At 39.7% G+C, this 20,839-nt stretch overlaps 1 protein-coding gene across 14 annotated transcripts in view; it reads right to left on the reverse strand.

Annotated features, from left to right (window-relative positions):
- The window catches only part of WNK2 (WNK lysine deficient protein kinase 2), a 107,481-nt gene that overhangs the window by 59,911 nt on the left and 26,731 nt on the right, over positions 1–20,839 (reverse strand). For all 14 annotated transcript variants that reach the window (XR_014216000.1, XM_082209124.1, XM_082209134.1 and 11 more), the window contains exons 3-9: positions 19,863–20,035; positions 18,702–18,922; positions 14,437–14,594; positions 10,733–10,821; positions 9,353–9,572; positions 5,894–6,182; positions 1,178–1,374 (exon numbers count right to left, since the gene is read on the reverse strand). Coding sequence is in view for 13 of the 14 variants with exons in the window: in XM_082209124.1 (XP_082065250.1) it covers positions 1,178–1,374; positions 5,894–6,182; positions 9,353–9,572; positions 10,733–10,821; positions 14,437–14,594; positions 18,702–18,922; positions 19,863–20,035 (1,347 nt within the window). In the remaining variant the exon portion in view is untranslated. The remainder of the gene's footprint in view (positions 1–1,177; positions 1,375–5,893; positions 6,183–9,352; positions 9,573–10,732; positions 10,822–14,436; positions 14,595–18,701; positions 18,923–19,862; positions 20,036–20,839) is intronic.

Consider the following 20,839-nt stretch of genomic DNA (forward strand, 5'->3'; position numbering starts at 1 on the left):
CACTATGGCGACGGCAGCTGAAGGAACTGCTGTGCAACGCAGGTAGCAAATACTGTTGAGTACAGAAGCACTGTGTCCCAGGGGTCTCTGAGGAGGAGCACACAAGACACGTGCCAGCTTTGTCATTGAATAAGACTGAAGGTTCGTGTTCGGCTTCTCGCTGTTCTTCTTGCAGTAGCAGTTCCATTAATTTTTGCTGGTTGTTGAAACAGGAGCATGAGAGCAAGTGTGAATGACTTCCTAGGTACTGGTTGTTAGATTTAGGAGCTTCTACAACAGAAGTGCTTCTTCGCCTCTCTGAAATATTCAGCCCAACGAAAGAGCTACACAGGTACTGAACAGATGCCTGCCCTTCAGAACAGCTGGAAGAAATATCTGACCCGAAAGATTCTCGAGAAAATGAAGGAACAATAATATGTGGCTATAGAGACAGCGAGAAAACACAACAAATGAGAGAATGCTTAAAACAATAACGTTTAGGGTTCTAATTTGGTTACAGTTAAAGTAAAACACATTTGGGTTGAATTAAATGTATTGTACCTGCTTAGTTTGTTAGAGTACACAGCTAAAGCAAACATACATACTGAGTAGATAAGCAATACAGTGGTGCCCCGCAAGACGAATGCCTCGCAATACAAAAAACTCGCTAGACGAAAGTTTTTTCCGTTCGCGATTTGCCTCGCAAGACGAATTTCCCCTATGGGCTTGCTTCGCAAGACGAAAACGTCTCGCGACTTTTTTTCTTTGACTAAAAACAAAGACATGTTTTGTTTATAAAGTTAATTTATTTTCCCTTAAATTTTTGAACTGCTCTTTACAGTATGTGTGACTTTAAAGAGCAGTTAATAAACTGTTGTTGTACCAAATTTGGCTTTGTTTGGACTTCTTTTGACCATAGGAACGCATTAATTGATTTTCAATGCATTCCTATGGGATTTCGTGCTTCGCAAGACGAAAAATTCGCTAGACGACAAAAATTGCGGAGCGAATTAATTTCGTCTTGCGGGGCACCACTGTATGTGTTTTTATGGCACCAATTCATATATATGGGGGAGCTTCATATATTCATGTGGGGAAACTGGACTCAGAGTCTAGAATCTGAAAAAGAATTTGTTCTTAAAGGTTATATGTGGGGATCCATAAATACAAAGTATTTTAAGGAAACTGTTATGCTTACAACTGAAGGCTGCTGGTAGGGTCCCAGCTGCTGAAGACCATGGGGCAAAGTCTGGTTTTCGCTGAGAGGTGGGCTATAAACCCGCTGAATTGCAGGAGGTATTGCATCAGGCATAGATGAGTAGATGACACTTTGCTGGCTGCTCTGGGAGTCTGAATACACGGTTGATCCCTGCCCACTGTCGAATGTGCTATCCGCTGAAGGATGATTGGGGGGGGAAATAAAGGGTGTGTTAAAAATCAAAGGAAATTAGTTCTGATCCCCAACTCACTGATGTCCCAGCTAGCCTGCAACAATGCAATGCCTATGTAATATCACAGCCTGTGCAATGGTGTGCTAGTGCAGTAGCCCATATACCTTCTCCTAAAATTATAATGCATTTATCAGCTTGCACAGCATGTCTCAGAATTGGCCCACTGCTCAAATTCACTTTAGTTGTTATACACTAAATGGATGTTGGGTTACTTTCTCTACCAATTTTCTCATTGCCATCTTTATCTGGATAGAGCCATACTGAAAAATTCATGTCAAGGCTAGCATGTTTTGCTCGTTTATGTCTACCAAACACTATTACAGGCCCATAGCACAGTGGATTTGATTATGATTTCAACTTGACATGAGTTAGCTGAACACCATGCTGGAATATTTTTTCTCTCCTGTATTTTTAATTCTCTTTTATTCAGTGATGATATTACAAATTCCAAGGGGCCATATATACAGGACTGAAGCAGTCAAGTGTGCTAGAATTTTGTTACTGCAAATTTCCTCTAAGGTAGGTGTGGAATTAGGGGAAAATATTAAATGTAGGAGTGGGATGGACGGATGGATGAAAGGAAGGAACTGTTCAGCAGCCTGCTTGCATACTCCCCTGCTTAAATCAGCCTTTATGCTTTGACTTTATAGGAAATCATCATGGCCATAGCATGTCATTCAAGTCAATCTTAATGTGGAGTATTCAATAGATATTTATTGGTGCAGTCCAAAGTCCTGGTCATGCTGACACTACAATCTCTTTTCTATACAGCTCAGCGATTTGAATGTTGGTGATTCTGTGTTATATTTCCTCTGCTCATAGAGGGAGCAAATAAGCATAGAATATGGGCTGCATGCAAAAGAAGTGTGAGCAGACTCCGGCTTACTAATGTCCATTAGCAAAATATTTTTTTATATATATACTTTTAGTAATGCTGATGGACATGTAGTAGAAAAAAACAAAAGTAATTTGGGGATATTACTTTCTGAGTGATAGAAATACAAAGAGTTCTTTGTTCTATTGTTATTTATTGCTGGGAGAAAACAACTTAAGAATTAAAGTTCAAGTGCCACTTGCTCTGCAATGATACATGGCAAAGAACAGAGAATTTTCTAGTGAAAGAGTGAGTTCAGTTTACTTTATATCGGGGTGAAGAACCTCCAACCCAGGGGTCAGATCTGGTAAGGTTCCAATTTGGCCCACACCACCTTTCAACCCCAAACGATGCACACCTGACACCATATGTGGTCATATGTGTGGGGCTGTACAGACACAGCTGGATTAGCTGCCCTACCAAGTTCGCTGCAAGGAGCTCAACCACATAGCCAATCCTTGCAGAAAGTAGTTTTGCTAGCCCTGTGCTTGATGCTTTTTCCAAGTATAGGGCTGGCAAAGCCCCAAGTACTGCGGTCCCCAAGCACCCAACGGCCAGCTGGCTGTCAAGTACTTGGGAAGCACCATGGAAGAGACTTTGACAAGTGGGCAAGAGAATCTGCCTGTTAATGTCATAAGAACATCAGGTGACTGACAGGTCACTTGCCCAAGCTGGCCTGCAGAGTTGGGGGAGATAGTGGGCAAAGAAATTCCCAAACTCTGCTTTATACGAATGCTTCCTGCCCTAGTTTCTGCATTTACAAGGACACTAGCTTATTTAACCAAACCCTAAAGCAATTTGATCCCAGCTAACCAAGCAATTTTTTTCTCTGCCCCAATGGCCCTACTGATCTTGGCAGTGGCAGCAAAAAGAGGGGGGAGGGAATCGAAGCAGACACAGCACTAGGGAGGGCAGAGCCCAGGAACCTGACTATCAGATTGATCAGCTGATGAGCAGAGAATGGGCATCAGCCTGCCTTCTCAGCTGATGGGCTTTAAATATGTCTTTGGCGTGTGAAATGTTTAAACACTATGCTATGTTATTGTATAGCTGTTATCAACAGTCCAGCATCTCCAAGTTTGATAGAGTATTATATTAAATATAATAAACACAATATAATAAACATATTAAAATAGTTTCTCTTTACAAAGCAGAAAAAGGAACATATGCCACGCAATTCCTAACTGGAGCCAAAATCAAGATAAAGCTCAGGCTTAATAAAAGTATTTGGGAAGTTACATTTCTTCTGATTTTGGGGGATTCAGCTCTAGCTCTCATAGGTTTGGGCCAAATCGAACCATTAGCTGATGAAAATTCACCATGGTCCAATCAATCTTCCTTTTAGTGGGGTGGGAGAAGCCACTTCAAACTTTGCTCATGTATTTGTTTATAAGCAAGACTCCATGTATTTTATAATGTAGAGATGTTTACAGCATAGATATTTTAATCTATTACAGAAATTATTTGTAACCACAAATGTGGGGCTGGGGGGGGCTGGGAGTGTAACTATACAGAGTTGAAGTAGCAGTAGGAAGCCAAGTCTAGATTTTTATGGCTCATCATGTCGTACAGAGATGCTAAATTATTTATCTTCATTTCTGCCTTCTTTGAGTATCACAGGCAGCGTAAAGGAAATTATTTATAGGGCTTTTAGACACAAAAGCACTATGCTACCATCCAAATAGCATATGATACTGGTGCTTTAAAGTACAGCAAAAAATAAAAATAAAAATGGAAGTGGTGGGATTAAACGGCATCTTATTTTTAAACATATTTATGTTTTGTAAGCAGCTCTCATTGAATAATTATTTTATAGCTAGATGTTTTAACTAATTTAGTTAAAATGTATATTGTTATTTGAGGTCTAGTTCTTATATTAGGAAATTCAATCTGTTTTACTGAAACAGAAAATTATAGTTGTCCATTATGATATTATTTCAGTTATTTCTGTAGTCAAAAATATTATGTCTCATCTTCGAATATAGTGGCCTACAAGCTTCAGCAATGAAACAGAATTCTATTGTGCTGGTAAATATATTCAATCCTGACCCAATCCATTGTGCTTGGACAGAACAGTTTCAGAATTATAATTTTCTTGATAAGTTTTTGCAGGGGTCCTACATGACTCCTGCTGTAGGGACTATCTGCTACTATATAGAATTTTAATTCTATTAATGTTTAATTGCTTTTTAATGGTTTCTCCCCTGTGTTTTAGCTGTTCTTATTTTATCTGTAAGCCACCTTGAAACCCTGTCAGGGAAAAGGTTGGAGAATAATAATAATAATAATAATAATAATAATAATAATAATAATAACAACGATCCATGGTGGCTGCTGGCCATATATTAGTTAGTGCTTCACTCTAGCAGGAAACACCACCTGGGATGAAAATAATAGGTGTGGAATATGTAATCTCATCAGGAAGTAAGTCGCAAGAACACCTCTGTTAGTTGAAGCTCTATGCAAGGATATGCAGAGAGTGCTAACATGCTCCAGTCTGACTAACATCCCCTGGAACAAGAAGGATGTCAGATACTGGCAATGCTTTGCAGCTTTCTTTGAACTGTTTAATGAAATCTTTAGCCCTCATCCCATTTTCATGTTTACTGTGTTCCAGATTCAAAGAGAACCTCTGGCCCCTGGCAGAACACCACTTCCTTCCATTTCTCTTCTCAACTGGTTGTCACTTTTTTCCATCTTTCAAATCAAATATTCCATGCTATTGTGAGCTTATGGGGCTAGTTGTTTCCCCCCCACCCTACTTGAGGATATTTTTTCCTGAAGATATTCTGAGCATCTGCAAGCCTCAGAGCTACTTTAAGCCTGCCAGCACCTCCCACTTGTATATGCGTAGTGCTGTTTTGGCTACAGCTCCATGAACATAGGAAGATTTGAACAAGAAATACAGGTCATGATAGCTAACTGCTGACCCTTGAGAAAATGTTTCTTTGCGGATCGCTTATTTATTTTAATCACAAATACGTGGAGTGTTTGGAACCATGCATCCCAGTCGTTTTTCTTTCCCTGCCAAATTTGCTGGCACGGTAACTGTGCCTATATGATTCTGTATTAGACTTTAATTAGTTTACATGCAGTGCTTTTTTCTTTAAAAAAAAATGTTTAGTGGTACTCTCAATTTGACTCAAGAAAATCAGCATTTTATATCGGGGAAAATAAATATAGTGGTACCTCTGGTTATGTACTTAATTTGTTCTGGAGGTCCGTTCTTAACCTGAAACTGTTCTTAACCTGAGGTACCACTTTAGCTAATGGGGCCTCCTGCTGCCGCTGCGCTGCCGGCGCGCGATTTCTGTTCTCATCCTGAGGTAAAGTTCTTAACCTGAGGTACTACTTCTGGGTTAGCAGAGTCTGTAACCCAAAGTGTTTGTAACCTGAGGTGTTTGTAACCCAAGGTACCACACTGTACAGTAAATGGACAAAAGTACAAAGATTCACAAAATGTTTAGGGGTATACGTCCCCCTGCATCCCCCCAGAAAAAAAGCACTGTTTACATGTATTATTCACCACCAGTGCCTTGTTATATACTCTCAGTTGGGCTTCTATGAATACTGAAACCAAGCCACTTACATGCAAGTGAAGTGACGCTTGTGGGAAGATTCTGCTGAGAAAGATGCTGGTCAGCTTCAGGCTCTTCTGGTTCTGACAGGATGTGATGACCAGTGTGAGAAAGGTACATAACCTGAACTGGTTGTGCTTGTGGAATCTTCATTTTTTCTAAACTCTCGGGATCCCGTTGCTCTTCTGATTGCAGGAGAGGCCAAATCCTCTCCCTTCTCCACTGTATTAATGCTACTCTGTCACGTATTGACTTTGCAACAATTTTGACATCGCTCTCGTGAAAAAATCCAGCATCAACCTGAAATAAAGCCATGATTGTTCAGCTGTGAATCCACATACATGTAGGTGTTCATTCAGCAGAGTATTTTCTAAAGAGTTTTCGAAGAAGTGTGATATAACGCATGCCACAGTTTTTCATAAAATAGTGACGTAGCTGCAAAACCAGCACCAGATCAAGCAACTATTATTCTATTTAAACATATGTCTGTCAATCATTCTAATTTGAAGATCACTGGAGCACCATATAAAATCAGTTGTTAGCAAGTGTTACTTTTTCAGTCAAAGCATAACAGATGGCTGACAGGAAGGGGGCATTTATAAGAATAATTAAACCCAGTGCACACTGCCATCATATTTGGCATAATCTCAGATGTCTGTTTCATGAATAACCTACAATTTTTCCAAACTGCATTGCAGCTTAAGACTACAGCTTTTCAGGAACAAAACCTTACAGAGATTACCTCTGTTTCAAGTTTTTCAGTAAGACAGGTTTGCAGCAATGATATTTTCAAAATGGAACTAGGCACCTAGGCCAGATATTCAAGTTGCAATGTTTAAGACAATCACTCATTTTATGCTGCCTTGCATCTGAAATCTACTTTACAATTTCATTTACATGTATTAATCTCTGTACTTGAAACAGAATACATATCATAATGGAGAAAACACAGAACATATAACAAGAGCCAGTGTGGCGTAGTGGTTAGCGTGTTGGACTAGGACCTGGGAGACCAGGGTTCAAATCTTCACTTGGACATCAAGCTCACTGGGTGACCTTGGGGCCAGTCACTGCCTCTCGGCCTAACCTATCTCAGAGGGCTGCTGTGGGGATTAACTGAGGAGGGGGAGAACCATGAGCTCATTGGAGAAAAATGTGGGATATAAATTCAGTAAATAAATGCCTTTCCTATTGTGAATATATCATTTGTGCAGCTGCTCCTGCAAACGTAGGCTCACCACGCCATGTACCAATCTTTAGGTACTATGTAAAAAAAGTCACCTCATGTCACATTGACTACAATATAAGCATATTCAGCTGATATCATTTCAAAAGCTCACTTGGCACTGATACTTTTACTTTTACCTCTTGGGTGAAGTCCTGTCTTTCACCCAATCAGAAATGTATGTATTTCCATATTTATGTTAGGGTCTAAGACATGGTATGGAACTGAAACAAATTCACCCCATGATTTTTAAAATGAAAAATGAAACATTAAAACATTTAAACCAAAAGGACTCAGGTGTAAGTGATTTGTGTAGTATAATTAAGCCTTTTAAAATATATGCGTGCTGATTAAAAAACTGGCATATCAGCATTAGCTTGCTGCATGGAAAAGAAACAGAGTTTACTGCAAAAATCTCATTTATTACTCAAGCAAACAAATAGATTTGGGCCCAACTGATACTGCCTAGCTTATTGGAGCCAACCTGCTTTTCATTAAATACATCCTGATTGAAGAGACAGAAGAGTACAGAACACTTTTGGCTAAGCAAGGCTACAGAGCTTCCTTGTTCCTTCAGGAGTACTTCCCATGAAGAACTGAATTCTTGCATAACTTCCACTGGCAACTTCACCAATGTATTTGCTAACACAGCAACTTTGTGCTTCACACAAGAGCTCTTCATATACCAAGCAAATTTATTCTATGTTGGTAAATCACAGTATGACGGACCCTATGGCAAACAATCTGAAAATTACTATACTGTACTGGAACCAGTGAGAAAAGTTTTTTGGGGGGAAACTTCCTTGTGAACAAACTATAATCATTATTCACAGATGCATCTGAATGAAGTCGAAGTAACTAGAACTATTCTGTTGGGAAACTGAGGGCTAACAGTCTTGCTCTGAGAAGACCCCAGAGGCATTCTAGCAGTGTTTTGCCAAAGGCTCAAGCACACTTTGATCAGCGCCTCATATTACATATCATCTGAATGTCCACAAAAGTACATCATGCTCTTCCATATGTATGTGGGAAGAATAAAAATGTAAAGAACCGACTTGTAGAACTGATGCAGCAGTGCTTTTGCTGTAACCATCAGAAGCTAAACATAATTGTACTGAACAATGTGTATACAGTGGTACCTCTGGTTACGAACTTAATTTGTTCCGAAGGTCCGTTCTTAACCTGAAACTGTTCTTAACCTGAGGTACCACTTTAGCTAATGGGGCTTCCCGCTGCTGCTGCTGTGCTGCCGCAGCGTGATTTCCATTCTCATCCTGAGGTAAAATTCTTAACCTGAGGTACTACTTCCAGGTTAGCAGACTCCGTAAACCCGAAGTGTTTGTATCCAGTGGCGTTGCGTGGGGGGTGCAGGGGGGGCCGGCCGCACCGGGCGCAACATCTGGGGGTTAGGGTTAGGGGGCGCAAATCCACGGGTTAGGGGGCGCAAATTACTTGCCTTGCCCCGGGTGCTGACAACCCACGCTACGCCACTGTTTGTATCTCAAGGTGTTTGTAACCTGAGGTACCACTGTATAGGATTGCAACCCAAGAAATGCAGAACTAATGGTTATTTAATCACGGTTTCTTCATATCTGACTCCCCACCTTCTACTTGGGTAGCCATTTTTATGCACTGGCTACTCAGTCCTTACACCTAAAGAAGAAATCAGATCCACAGTGCCTTCCTGATATTACAAAGAAATCTGTTCTCCTGACACTCTGATTAATCTATAAATTAAGAAAGGAGCATTTGTGTTCCCATTAGACTTTTCTTTGTTTTATGTCCCTTCTTAACCAGCCATTGAAGTGCCACATCTATTTTGTGCTGTTGTTGAATCATAGATGGAGGGAGAGGGAAGTGGGGGGAGCAATATATATTCACCCAATGACAATAGGTATCTATCTATTCAGTATATAAAACAACTCAGCAGCAAACTTGACAAAGTTTATCCTAAAGGTATCAGTATTAAACCTTGAATAGCCCTTGTTCTTTGTTACTGTAGTTTTTACCAAGAAATTAATTTGGACACATCTCATCTTACTGGAGAAAAAGTTAGAAATGGTGCAGACTCTATTCAGTACTCTAATTCAGGATCTTTTATTCTCTAATTTCTTACCCAAGCCTTCTAAATCTCTCTGAGCTGAATCTTTGGGATGGAATTTACTTTACCAGATTTGCTCCTGGTGTCCTTTGAGATTAATGTACTACTTATATATATATTTTTGTCAGGAGAAGTTTATTTTACCATTTCTTGTGCAACATCATCAGGAGTTTCCTTCTCCAGATCAAAAGTAAACTCAATGGCTCCATTATCTTTGGGTTTTCCTTTCAGTTTCTTAGGATCTTCTACCCAGAGTCTTAAGGCAATAGAGGATTTCCTACCATCATCTTCTTCTGCAAGTTCCACTCTTACCCCAGTATCTTCAGCAAAAAAGGCATGGCTTAGTAAATCTTTAATTTCATATCTGGAACAAGGACAAATTACAAAAACCGTATTAAGGCACTACAGATTTTAATACATTTTAAAACCAAACAAAACTCTGTATCACACAAAAACCAGCAGAGGGGCCTTCAGTAATTAAAACAAAAACTGAAGGAGCCTAACCAATAACAAAGGAGATAATGGATATATTTTAGGAAAGAAGCCTGGAGCAAAAGTCTCTCTAATGTTTTCAGGCTCTAACAAAGTTTGTAGATGTACATTAAACATTTGGGACAACATTTTTAGAATGTAAGAACAGTGATGCTAGATCAGTACAAGGAATGCAACTTCTTTTCAGCAGTGACCATCCAACAAGCTCACAAGCATAATGTGAAATCCTCTGGCCTTTTCCTAATTTGTACCTCAGTATTCAAAGATATACTTTATCTGAACGTGGAGACTCCATTTTGCTACCATGGCTGATAGAACAGAATTGTGCTCCATTAATTTGCCTACTTTTAACACAATCTGATTAATTATTTTATTCATTTCTTTAAGTGGATTTATTCCACTCTATTTTATAGAGGCACCATATCAAAGAGGCACTAATTGCAACAGGCATGGCTTTGCCTGGATTACTCTCTTGTTTCTTTGCCCACATCCAGTCCTTCCATGATCACAAGCAATGGTTTAGAACCTCCACCTTCCCTCTTGAGCCTGATGGGAAAGAAAGGTGGAGCTGTGCATCATCAGCATACTGATGGCACAAAACTCCAAATCCCCAGGTGATCTCACCAGAGGTTTCATGTAGATGTTGAACAGTATAGGGGGTAGGATAAAACCTTGTGAAATACTGTATGCCAATGTATCCCCCAAAACTATTCCCCAGGAAGAACCCAAACTACTGCAATCTGGTGCCCCTCAAATTAATCTTGTATAGGCAAACAAGTAGGATTGGTCTAGCAAAACCACCAGGAAAACACTTGCCCTGTCTAGCTACCAAGGGAACAGAACTGGGCCAGAACCAAACAGAAAAGAATCCAGATCACATGTTTTATCCAAGAAAACTTGTAGGAAAACCCTAAGCCTTAGAGTTGCATCAGCTGGAACTGGATGTTCTCCTGTTATCCTCTCTCTACCACAAACACAAAAGTCAGTTTAATATCTACTCAGTGATGAAAAAATTTACTATTTGAAACACACCTCTCTTCTTTATTTTTGCAAATGCATTCTCCAATTATCTCCTTAATTTCAGGGTCGGTAACTTTATCAAAACTTGCTGGTTTGACACCCTGCAAGGAAAAACAAATCAGCCTTAGGTCTACTCAGAATAGATTTCGGTTCAACAGTATTGAATTACTAGCAAACTTACTTTGGGTAGCTATTTGGTCTAATGCAAAACAATAGTATAGTATCTTCTGTAATCATGGTAAAGCAAAGATCAAACTAATTTGAAACTTAAATGGTAGAATTCTTTTCTATGGCATCTTCTGAAATCAACATATGTGCATACAGAACAGCTTGGATCCATAGCAGAGGATTTGCATCCAAAGTGTCCTTTCGCTCACAGAAGGTATCTTCCACAAGCAGAAGGGCAGCCTGCGATCCAAGCTAATATTAAGAAAATACATCAGAGGAAATTAATGAAGATACTGAGAAGGACAACGGTTCTATTTTCCATTTTAGAATGTTACCAGTCCTCTAGTTATGAGGTTCAACACAGATGTACAACATAACCAGATTTCAAGGATCAGAATAACATTTGTAGGATCATACACAACCTCCACTCACACAACCCAGGTTGAACATGGTGAATCTATAGTCCCAAAACATTACTATGTTGTGATTTCTAAGATTGTTGTGAATCAATTGTAGATTACACAGTATTATTTGAGATTAATTTCTATTGAGGTAGCCAAACAGAAAGTTCTAGTGCATTTCTTACCACATCAAGCTGAGGAGATTAACAAGAACCAATTATTTATGCATGTAACAAAGGCACGGTTGCCTTTTCTTTTCTTTTCATGAAAATTAGCTTTGGGCTCTATGGTTCTGATTACAGGGTAGGTGGAAAGGGGAATGGGTGGGTGTGAAAATAGAACTTATTAAACCATTTTCTTAACAGTTATCATCCCCACCCCACAAAAATTGTCCACATACTTTCCTTGTCCTCCCTGTAGGGTTCCAGATGTGTGTTGATCCTAATAAACACCCATATTTATTTTGAACACAAAACAGCTAGTAGGGATAGATTAAGTGCCTATCCTAATGAAATAGTCATTATGGAGAGGCCACTTGACATAAACAGAGGGGGCTGCTCCACACAGCGAGATATTCATTTTAGCAAATCCTCATACGGGTTTGTTGCCACCTCTGTGTGAGAACTGCTCCACTACAAACTGTTTCAACAGAAATGCTTGGCTGAGGCACAGAAACCAACAGCGTGGCTGTTGCACACGAGAAAGAGGCTCCTCAGCTGAAACAGTCAGCACTTTGTGCGACGACCATCTTATGTTAAACTTTCCTTATGCTATCAAAAGAAAAGCAGTTCTTCATTATACTTTTGAACACTTCCCCCCTGCTAATGCTTTATTCATCCCCCACCCCACTGAAGCCTTATTCATCTTTTAAAGAACTGGATCAAAAATATATAAGGGATATGGAATCCTCCTTAATCCTAGAACAGAAGACTAAATGTTTCATGTATCATATAAGACTCAATTTCAATATGGTGACATGAAGGGAGAGTATTGGCGAGTGGGGTTAAAATTCTAGACAAAACCGGCAGACTAATGGAACGTTCTGCTCAACCTGCCATAAAACACAACTCTGGAGAGCATTCAATTGTTTCAAAAATAGCAGTATGGCAGGCCACAGAGATGTTTTATGGCCTACAGAAAAACTCCTGAAGAGTGGGCATTGTTGGTTTTAGGAAACAGCAACTTGTTTCTACCGTCTTAGCATTTTAAACCATTTGTCTGTTGATCAGTTTAGTCATCAAATATCACAAGATGACTTGCGACTGGAGGGAAGAGGATTCTGTCAGGACAAGAGAACTTGAAAATAAAAGCTGCCCAGTAAGCATCCTGAGCAAAACAAAACAAATCAAAAGCTAAACCCTTGACACAATGCCCACCCAAACCTATATATATCAGATGGATATACAAGCTGGTTCATTAAGCCAGTTCTGATTCCTGTCTAGGAAGTGCCAATTTTATATTATTTTAAAATGTTTTAAGTGCTTCATCCGGTGCTTAATGAATTTCAGCAGCTCGTTATCTTTTGGGGTATTGGAATTTCAAACAGGGATGAACTCACCAATCAATTTAACTGGTAGTATGGTCAACTAGACCTTTAGTGGAGGTGAGGGGAAGCAATTCTAATCAGCAAGGATGAAAGTTAAGGTCACGCTTTTTGGAAGTGGTTTTGATCCCTATGTTTTACTTAAAGAGATTTTGAAGAATAAAAATGGGGTTGTATCCATTGCTAGTCAGTAGACCCATTAAAATTAATAAATTAAGTTAGGCATGCCAATTAATTTCAGTAGGCTACTCCAAGTATGGCTAACATTGATGCCAACCCTTAGTTTCCTGCTAACAATGAGCAAGTGTAAGTTTAATGAGTAAATTTAATAATTTCTCCACTATAAAGCACCTATCTTGAGCTTTATGTGACTTCCTAATTTATTTAAATTTAATCAATCCATCAGTTAAAAGGCAGGAAATTAAGCAGCTAAGATTTTTAACTGGCCATGAGCCTAATTCACATACATATATTGACTTGCCCGTTAAATTTCATAACCATTCTCTATCTTTGTTGATAGCATTTGGGTTCAGATAAATGTTGTCTAGACATTTTAAGTGTGCATTTTAGGGACCTAATACATGCCTATAAAACAGTGGTTCCTTGTGAAAATGGCAACTGTGCCTCTACAACATGATTAGTGGGAAGAATAAGCTGTTGCCTTGTGCATCCTATATGCAAGCAAGGCATGTATTCACACAAAGAGCGATACATATCATGTCACATGTCTTTTTTCTAGGCAGGCTATCTTTATCAAACATCTACATTTCTTCATCCAAAGAACATTTAATTCTACATTCAGAGTTTGGAGCATTGCATTTTCCACTGTGGACAGACTTAGGACAGTTATTTCAAGCTTTGAAAGCATACTTTGTATCACGGAGATTTAATCACTTTATGAAAGAGATCCATTCTAGGCTATTCACAAAGGGCATTAACAAGAATCTGGCATAATAGTAACTAAATTATGTTGACAAAATGTACCCAACTAGGCAAAGATTTTGTCACATGAAAGAGAAGCACTAATAATTATGACTGGAATGTACATTGTTCTGTTTTCCTAAGACCTAAAATAATTAGCATTTCACATTACTTTGACTCAATAATCATCACAACAGCTCTGTAAGGTAGGCAACTATTATTAGCATCATGTTACAGACAGAAGCTCAGACTAAATACCAAAGAAAGAAGGAAGGAAGGAAGGAAGGAAGGAAGGAAGGAAGGAAGGAAGGAAGGAAGGAAGGAAGGAAAGAAAGAAAGAAAGAAAGAAAGAAAGAAAGAAAGAAAGAAAGAAAGAAAAGCAGCTGCCAAGGGCTGTAAATTTGATCAGGGAAGTTATGGAGAATTAAGGACTACTTAATCTGTTTCCCAAGGGCCTTTTCTGAACAAGATGCTGTTCCACTAAGGGGAAATTATATATTTTACTTTACATGTCAATAAATATGGAAACATGAAGAAGACACTGAAAATTTCAGCAGCAACAGGACATTATGATCACTTTTATTTGAGCCATATTGTCTTCTTAATTATACAAAAATGTGACTTAACAATAAAAAATACACCACAAGTTAAGAGAGGAAATGCCCATTTATGAAGCCACTTACACAGGTTACTTTCCTGTAAATTTGAGCAGCATTCTGGCATTCTGAATATGGATATTCTGAGGTAGCCATTTCCAACATACACATTCCAAAAGCATATACATCCACGGATTCATCATAGTGTTCTTCATACATCTCTGGAGCCATAAATTCTGGAGTACCTGAACATAAAGAAAAAGCATTTGACTTTGACTTAGAACACTTTTCTCTTTGTGCATTTAGAAATAAGTGAATTCATCAAACCCAGAGCTATTGAGAGTTTGCTGTTTGGGAAGTCAATGTGTTTGAATGACTTTAATGTTCAGTTTTATCGTGATAGTGTTGTGTATATGGCTTTGGTATTCGTTGTGTAGTTATTGTATGCCAGTCTGGTATCACTGCTGATAAAGGGCAGCCAATAGATCCAACCAATTTATCAATGAATGCACTAGCTGATGCATCACATTGGCTGTGTGATAGCAACCATGATACATTATTTAACACTATACTTTATATAATAGTTATGCCACTGTGTTCTGACACTACGAAGGTGCACTTCCTACATCCATCTAATGTGAAACAAAGGATTACTACAGAAGCTATATTCTACTGACAGAATTCTGAGCCCATGTGAAAGCCTGAATAAATAGCTTAATTACCGTTTCAAAACTTGGAGATGACAACTTTTATAAATAGGTGATTTACAAGCCTTGCATAATTTTCATTTAGGTAATAATAATAATAGAACAGAAATCACATCAGTATAGAACAAAATCCACTCAGAGGGTTAACAGGGGCTTGGTAATTAAGATATGTTATATCAGAACAGTCTTGTCAAACAGGTAACAAACAGAACAATCTCTTCTTCCCTGGAGGCATGCAGCTCACCAACAATAGTGGGATACCCATAAGGAAATGTCCAGAACATTGTAACACAAAGCAATTAGGCATATTGTAAAACATGATGTATAGTATAACTAGAACATAAAAAGATCTGGGTGAGTAGAACGTTTGGTTAATGATGCAGTAAACGAAAGCGGCTGTGCAGAACAACAGAAGAACATGTGTGCATGCCCATAAAATGTGTTTTCAAATATGTTTATGCATCAATTCTTTTTCTGTACATCCCTAGGAAAGAGGAGAGAAATGTTATGAATTCAGTAATGTGAAATTGGTTTAAATAAAGAAGACTTTACCCAAGGAATGCTACGGAGAATAAAACACGCAGCATTATTCCATAAATCAACAGTGGGACACTGTGTTTGTCTACTCAAATATTGATCTCAATGGGACTAACTTCCAGATAAGTGTGTATAGCAGCATATCCTTAGTAAACCTCTCCAGGTCCTGGCACCGTTCATTGCTTGCTGCCAAAACTGGGCTCCCCAGATTAAAGCTCCTCAGCACCTTCTCTTTACATACTGGACTGCTTGTTCAGAGTTTCGGTGGTGAGGCCGGAGCACTTCTCTGCCAATTTGCCTCATGCCGGCAGAGTGCTCTCAATACCTTACTTGCCCTATGACAAGGGGAGAAAGCTGCGACAAGAGCCAGCCTCATCAGCTGCCTCGTTGTTCTTGTTGCCAAGATGCTCACAACCGGCACTGGCACTTAGAATCACAGAGTCAGGAAGTACTGTAAAACTGCAGATTTCCTTCTGTGCTCTGACATCAACCCAACCCAGCCCACAGAGATAGAGAAGGGGTGGCTTTGAAGAGAGGCTGTCCAGGCAGAGAAAGAGACAAGGGGAGGGGAAACTCTATGTGAATCCCTACAGACCCTGCTTGCATGTTCTGGGGAGATGACCATTCCAAGGATAAATAGTGCCCTCAGGAGAACAATCTGCTACCACACACAAACAGAGCTCCACTGCAATGTCCTATCAGATTTCAGCCCTGCCCAGACCTGGAACCTGGGGATTCCTCAGAGGAGTAGTCGTGGAGCAGAACAATCCCACAGATCTCCATGTTGCATGCCCTATGGCTGGCTGCTATGCACCTGGTGAAGGCATTCTTAGCATGAAGCTGGAGCCATAAGGGACACTATGCCTGCTACCCTGCTGCCTATCCTGATGTAGAACAGCCCTGACTGACAACTGCATGTATGTGTCTTCCTCTTTCAGGATCACCTCTATCCCAGATGCTGATCAGTGAAGTTTATGACTTTGCTATATATGTTGTTGTGGACTGTACTCAGTTTCTTGGGCAAGTTGCTCGTTTTCAAATCTCACCAGTTTGCCTTCTATTAAATGGGTTTTGGAAACAGGAGCAAATACCATGAGTTTCACCTGTTGCTAACCTTGGCTCTGCCTACCATTATTGACCATGCCCTCCACTGCACCAGGCCCAATGGGCACAAACTACATTGCTTAAAAAAACCAGGCTCATCACAAATCTGGGCATTGTTTAATCTAATGGAGTCATCCTGACCCGTTCCAGCAACCTCACAAAATGAAATGCAAAGTAAAAAAACCATAAAAACTTAGCTGCCAGTATGCCACAGCTAGGATCAAGGTGCTGGTTTGGTATACCCAACCTTATACAGCTTGGGACCAGGAAATCTAAAAGATTCCCTCACCCTGCTGCATAGCCAACAGATCCCTGCTCACCAGATAGCTGCCTGAAGCCTCCAGAGCTCGGCAGGAGCTCCCGCTGTGCTCCGGAGGCTTCGGGTTGCCTTCACAGAAGCCTGGAGAGTGAGAGGGGTCGGTGCGCACCGACCCCTCTCGCTCTCCAGGCTTCAAAGATAGCCGCCTGAAGCCAGGAGAGCAAGACTCTCCTGGCTTCAGGGATAGCCGCCTGAAGCCTCCAGAGCACAGCAGGAACTCCTGCTGCACTCCGGAGGCTTCGGGTTCCTTTCACTGAAGGGTAGGTGCCCCTTCAGCTAAGGCGCAGCACCCCTTCAGCTAAGCGGGAGGAGAAATGGAAGGGGCTCTGTTTCTCCTGCCACTTCGCTGAAGGGGCGCTGCGCAGAGAGGGGGATTTTCTTTTTCTTGTTCTCCCCATCTAAAACAAGGTGCGTCCTACAGAGTGAAAAATACAGTATATATGAAATTCTTCTATCCTTTTCTAATATACCAACTGTTTTATCTATGTCATTACAGTGGTACCTCGAGTTACAAATGCCTCTGGTTACAAAATGCTTCAGGTTACAAACTCTGCTAACCTGGAAGAGGTACCTCGAGTTTAGAACTTTGCCCCAGGATGAGAACGGAAATCGTGTGCCGGCGGCACAGAGGCAGCAAGAGGCCCCATTAGCGAAAACACGCCTCTAAGAACAGTTTCAGGTTAAGAACGGACCTCTGGAATGAATTAAGTTCATAACAAGAGGTACCACTGTATATAGTAAGTTGCTTTGGGATACCTCATGGAAAGGGATTCATAAATGAAATAAATAAACAAGCAAACAAAGCAGATAAAACATCACTATAACAGTTAAAATAAAATAGCCAGCTAAAATAGATTACAATAAATTACAGATTATCTTGAGCGCTGAAGTCCCTTTTTTGAAAAATAAAAAATTATTTTTAATCCTGCCAATATACAGTCATTAGAGATGAAGCTAGCCAAGCTTCCCTTGGCACTGAGTTCCTGAGTCAGTTGAATCAGAGCCCCCCCCCCCCCCCCGAGTATAATTATTACTGGTATGCTGGCTCCAGTAAAAAAGACGAAGTAATGTGATGATACCATATACTGAATCAAACTATTATGGGGACATTAATTAGCTCTTTGAAGAGCTCAAAGAACCAAAATCTTACCACGAATGCTAGGCTGAGAAAAGGCATGATTGTCCCATCATTGCAGCTAAATTGAACAGAAGATGCACTTTGATTTGGTTATGATTACATTAAGACTAAAATCCTTTACTCACTTGGCTGTTAGTAAGTCTCACTCTGTGCAGCTGACAGCTGAGTAGGCATGTCTAGGTTTGCAGCATAAAGCAATTATGGTAAAAAAAACAAAACCATAATTTTAACAAGATGATGGCTAAGTGAAGCCCACACAAAGTCTGAGCTTCTTCTATAACAAAGAAAATTATTTGTTTTTTTAGGAAATCCAACAGGTTGAAAAATTATGAGTTAGGATAACGTACCATTCCAGAAGCTGCCATAGGAAGATAATTTTATAGCAGTTGTAAGGCACTTCAACGTAGTTTCCACAAAAATTATAAAAAGTGGTTTGTTTGTTTTTTGGGGGGTCTGTTATCCATGTTATAATAATTTACAGATTTGTAGATGGAAATACCTTGCTTATAAGACTGGAGGAGACAATTGCTAAGGAAAAATGTCTTACCTATTACACTTTTGGCAAATGAAGCCCTTTTGAGAGTTGCCAGACCTAAATCTCCTATCTTCACAGATCCAGTTGGTCCAGTTATAAAAATATTGTCACATTTTAAGTCTCTGTGAATGATTGGTGGAGTTCTAGTGTGCAGAAAATGGAGACCCTTCAGGATTTGCCGGCACCAGCTACGAAGGACTTTGGGTTTCATCACTTTAAATCTCTTCAAATAACTGGAATAAAAACATATCAGACAGAAGAAAAATCAATGCTACATTGAGAATTTAAGACCGCACAACAGTGATGTTACATTAATATGTATTTTAGATTTGGTAAAAGGTAATATCTGTGTCTATTTTAGAAAGTAGATGGAGGTCTTACCATGGATGATCAATATTAACTCAGTCCACTCAGAGCCTAAAACATTAAAGACCATGCATTGAAATGATATGAGGGATTATGCATAATTTGAAACTGATGTATGAATACCTGCATTCTGCTGGCTCAGGGGAGGGGGAGTAGCTTTGCTGGAAAGTGCTTGCAAAACTACAGATTTGTGGCAGAAGTCCCTGCTATAAATTTACTGACATCTATCAACTCAAATCTAAGTAATTAAGAAGTTGTGCTGTGGCCTTGAAATGTTGAGTGATGTGTTCATATGTTCATATACCAGGGGGTGGGGGAGGAATATACAGCGTATTCTCATGAGCAGCGGAACATTTATTCTTCTGATGCCATCATCAAGCTGAACATGATCATCAGCACCATAAACCATTAATTAGCATGATTCAGATTAACAAAACAAAATTAACAGTTTGGTTTCAATGAGCCAAATGCTTCTTTTCCTCCTCTCTCATCAGCAGAGGATTGGTTTATTGTGGCTTAATAATAAATTGTGTTGACGCTCTGAATCTCTACATTCATCTTTCATGTGTAAAACAGAGGGGAAGAGGAAATAAGGGCAGAACAGCTACTGGTTACATAACAAAACAGACTAGGACAGAATGGCAGTGAAACTCTGCCTTCAGCTCAGTTAAGATCAAAGACAGATAAGCTATTAGAAGGAAAGATACCTTCAATTCATGATAATGGAATATTTTCAAATGAAGCGAGTGGTTTGCCCAAATACCTCATTTGGTAAACTATGCACTGCTCGATTTGTCCAATGCTTACGTTTTCAGGGTTCCAGATGTCATCAGTTCTGTAACCAGCACAATACATCTCTTTCCTTTTAAACATGATTCCCAAAAGTCATAAAACCTAACAATGTTCGGATGCTGAAGACCTTTCAACATCTCTGCTTCCTCTTTAAATCTCTGCCGTTCCACTTTCGTCAGCTTTCGGTCCTGTGTTTCAGAAGAAATTGCTTATTAGTAGCTGGCTTAAGAAAACTGACTTGGCTCTAAGGATCCCACTGTGCTAGCAAAAAAACCAACAACACACATTTCTGCTCACAGGATTTTATCCATGCCTCTAGAAAAGCTGCTCTGGAGCACCTGCTTGACCCTCTGGAGTTGGATTTTTAAAAAAGACACAGGTGGGAAGAAAAATCAACAGCAGCACATGTGAAGATGAGGTACCTACACAGTAAGATCTTTGAACCTAAGCCATTATCTTCACTATCAGTTAAATAGGAGCTACTGCAAATATATCTATAAAGTTCAACCTTGATTACAAATCTTTCTGGTTTAACATAAGAGCAGAGACCTGAATAATATGAATCAAAAGGTTTATCAAAAGGATTTTTATCCTAATTTTGCTGTAACTGGAATAGCATGCCTTCATTTAATTAAATTCAAAGGCAAAGGGGTATAATGAAGCAAGCATCTGATTATCTTAACATATTACAGTTTCTAACTAACATAATAATGTATGATTAGCAGAAGTGATACTCGCTTTATGATTCTAGCTTCAAAGAACTCTCATTCCAGGCCATTTTTCTCTATGACCGTGTTCAGGCACTCACAACTGTGGTTTTCCCCAATATTGCAGCATATGACCATCAACCCCATGGGTAGGCAAACTAAGGCCCGGGGGCTGGATCCGGCCCAACTGCCTTCTAAATTTGGCCCATGGACGGTCCAGAAATCAGCATGTTTTTACATGAGTAGAATGTGTCCTTTTATTTAAAATGCATCTCTGGGTTATTT

The sequence above is a fragment of the Podarcis vaucheri genome (assembly GCF_965113315.1).
Source record: "Podarcis vaucheri genome assembly, chromosome: 2".
Classification (NCBI taxonomy): Eukaryota; Metazoa; Chordata; class Lepidosauria; order Squamata; family Lacertidae; genus Podarcis; species Podarcis vaucheri.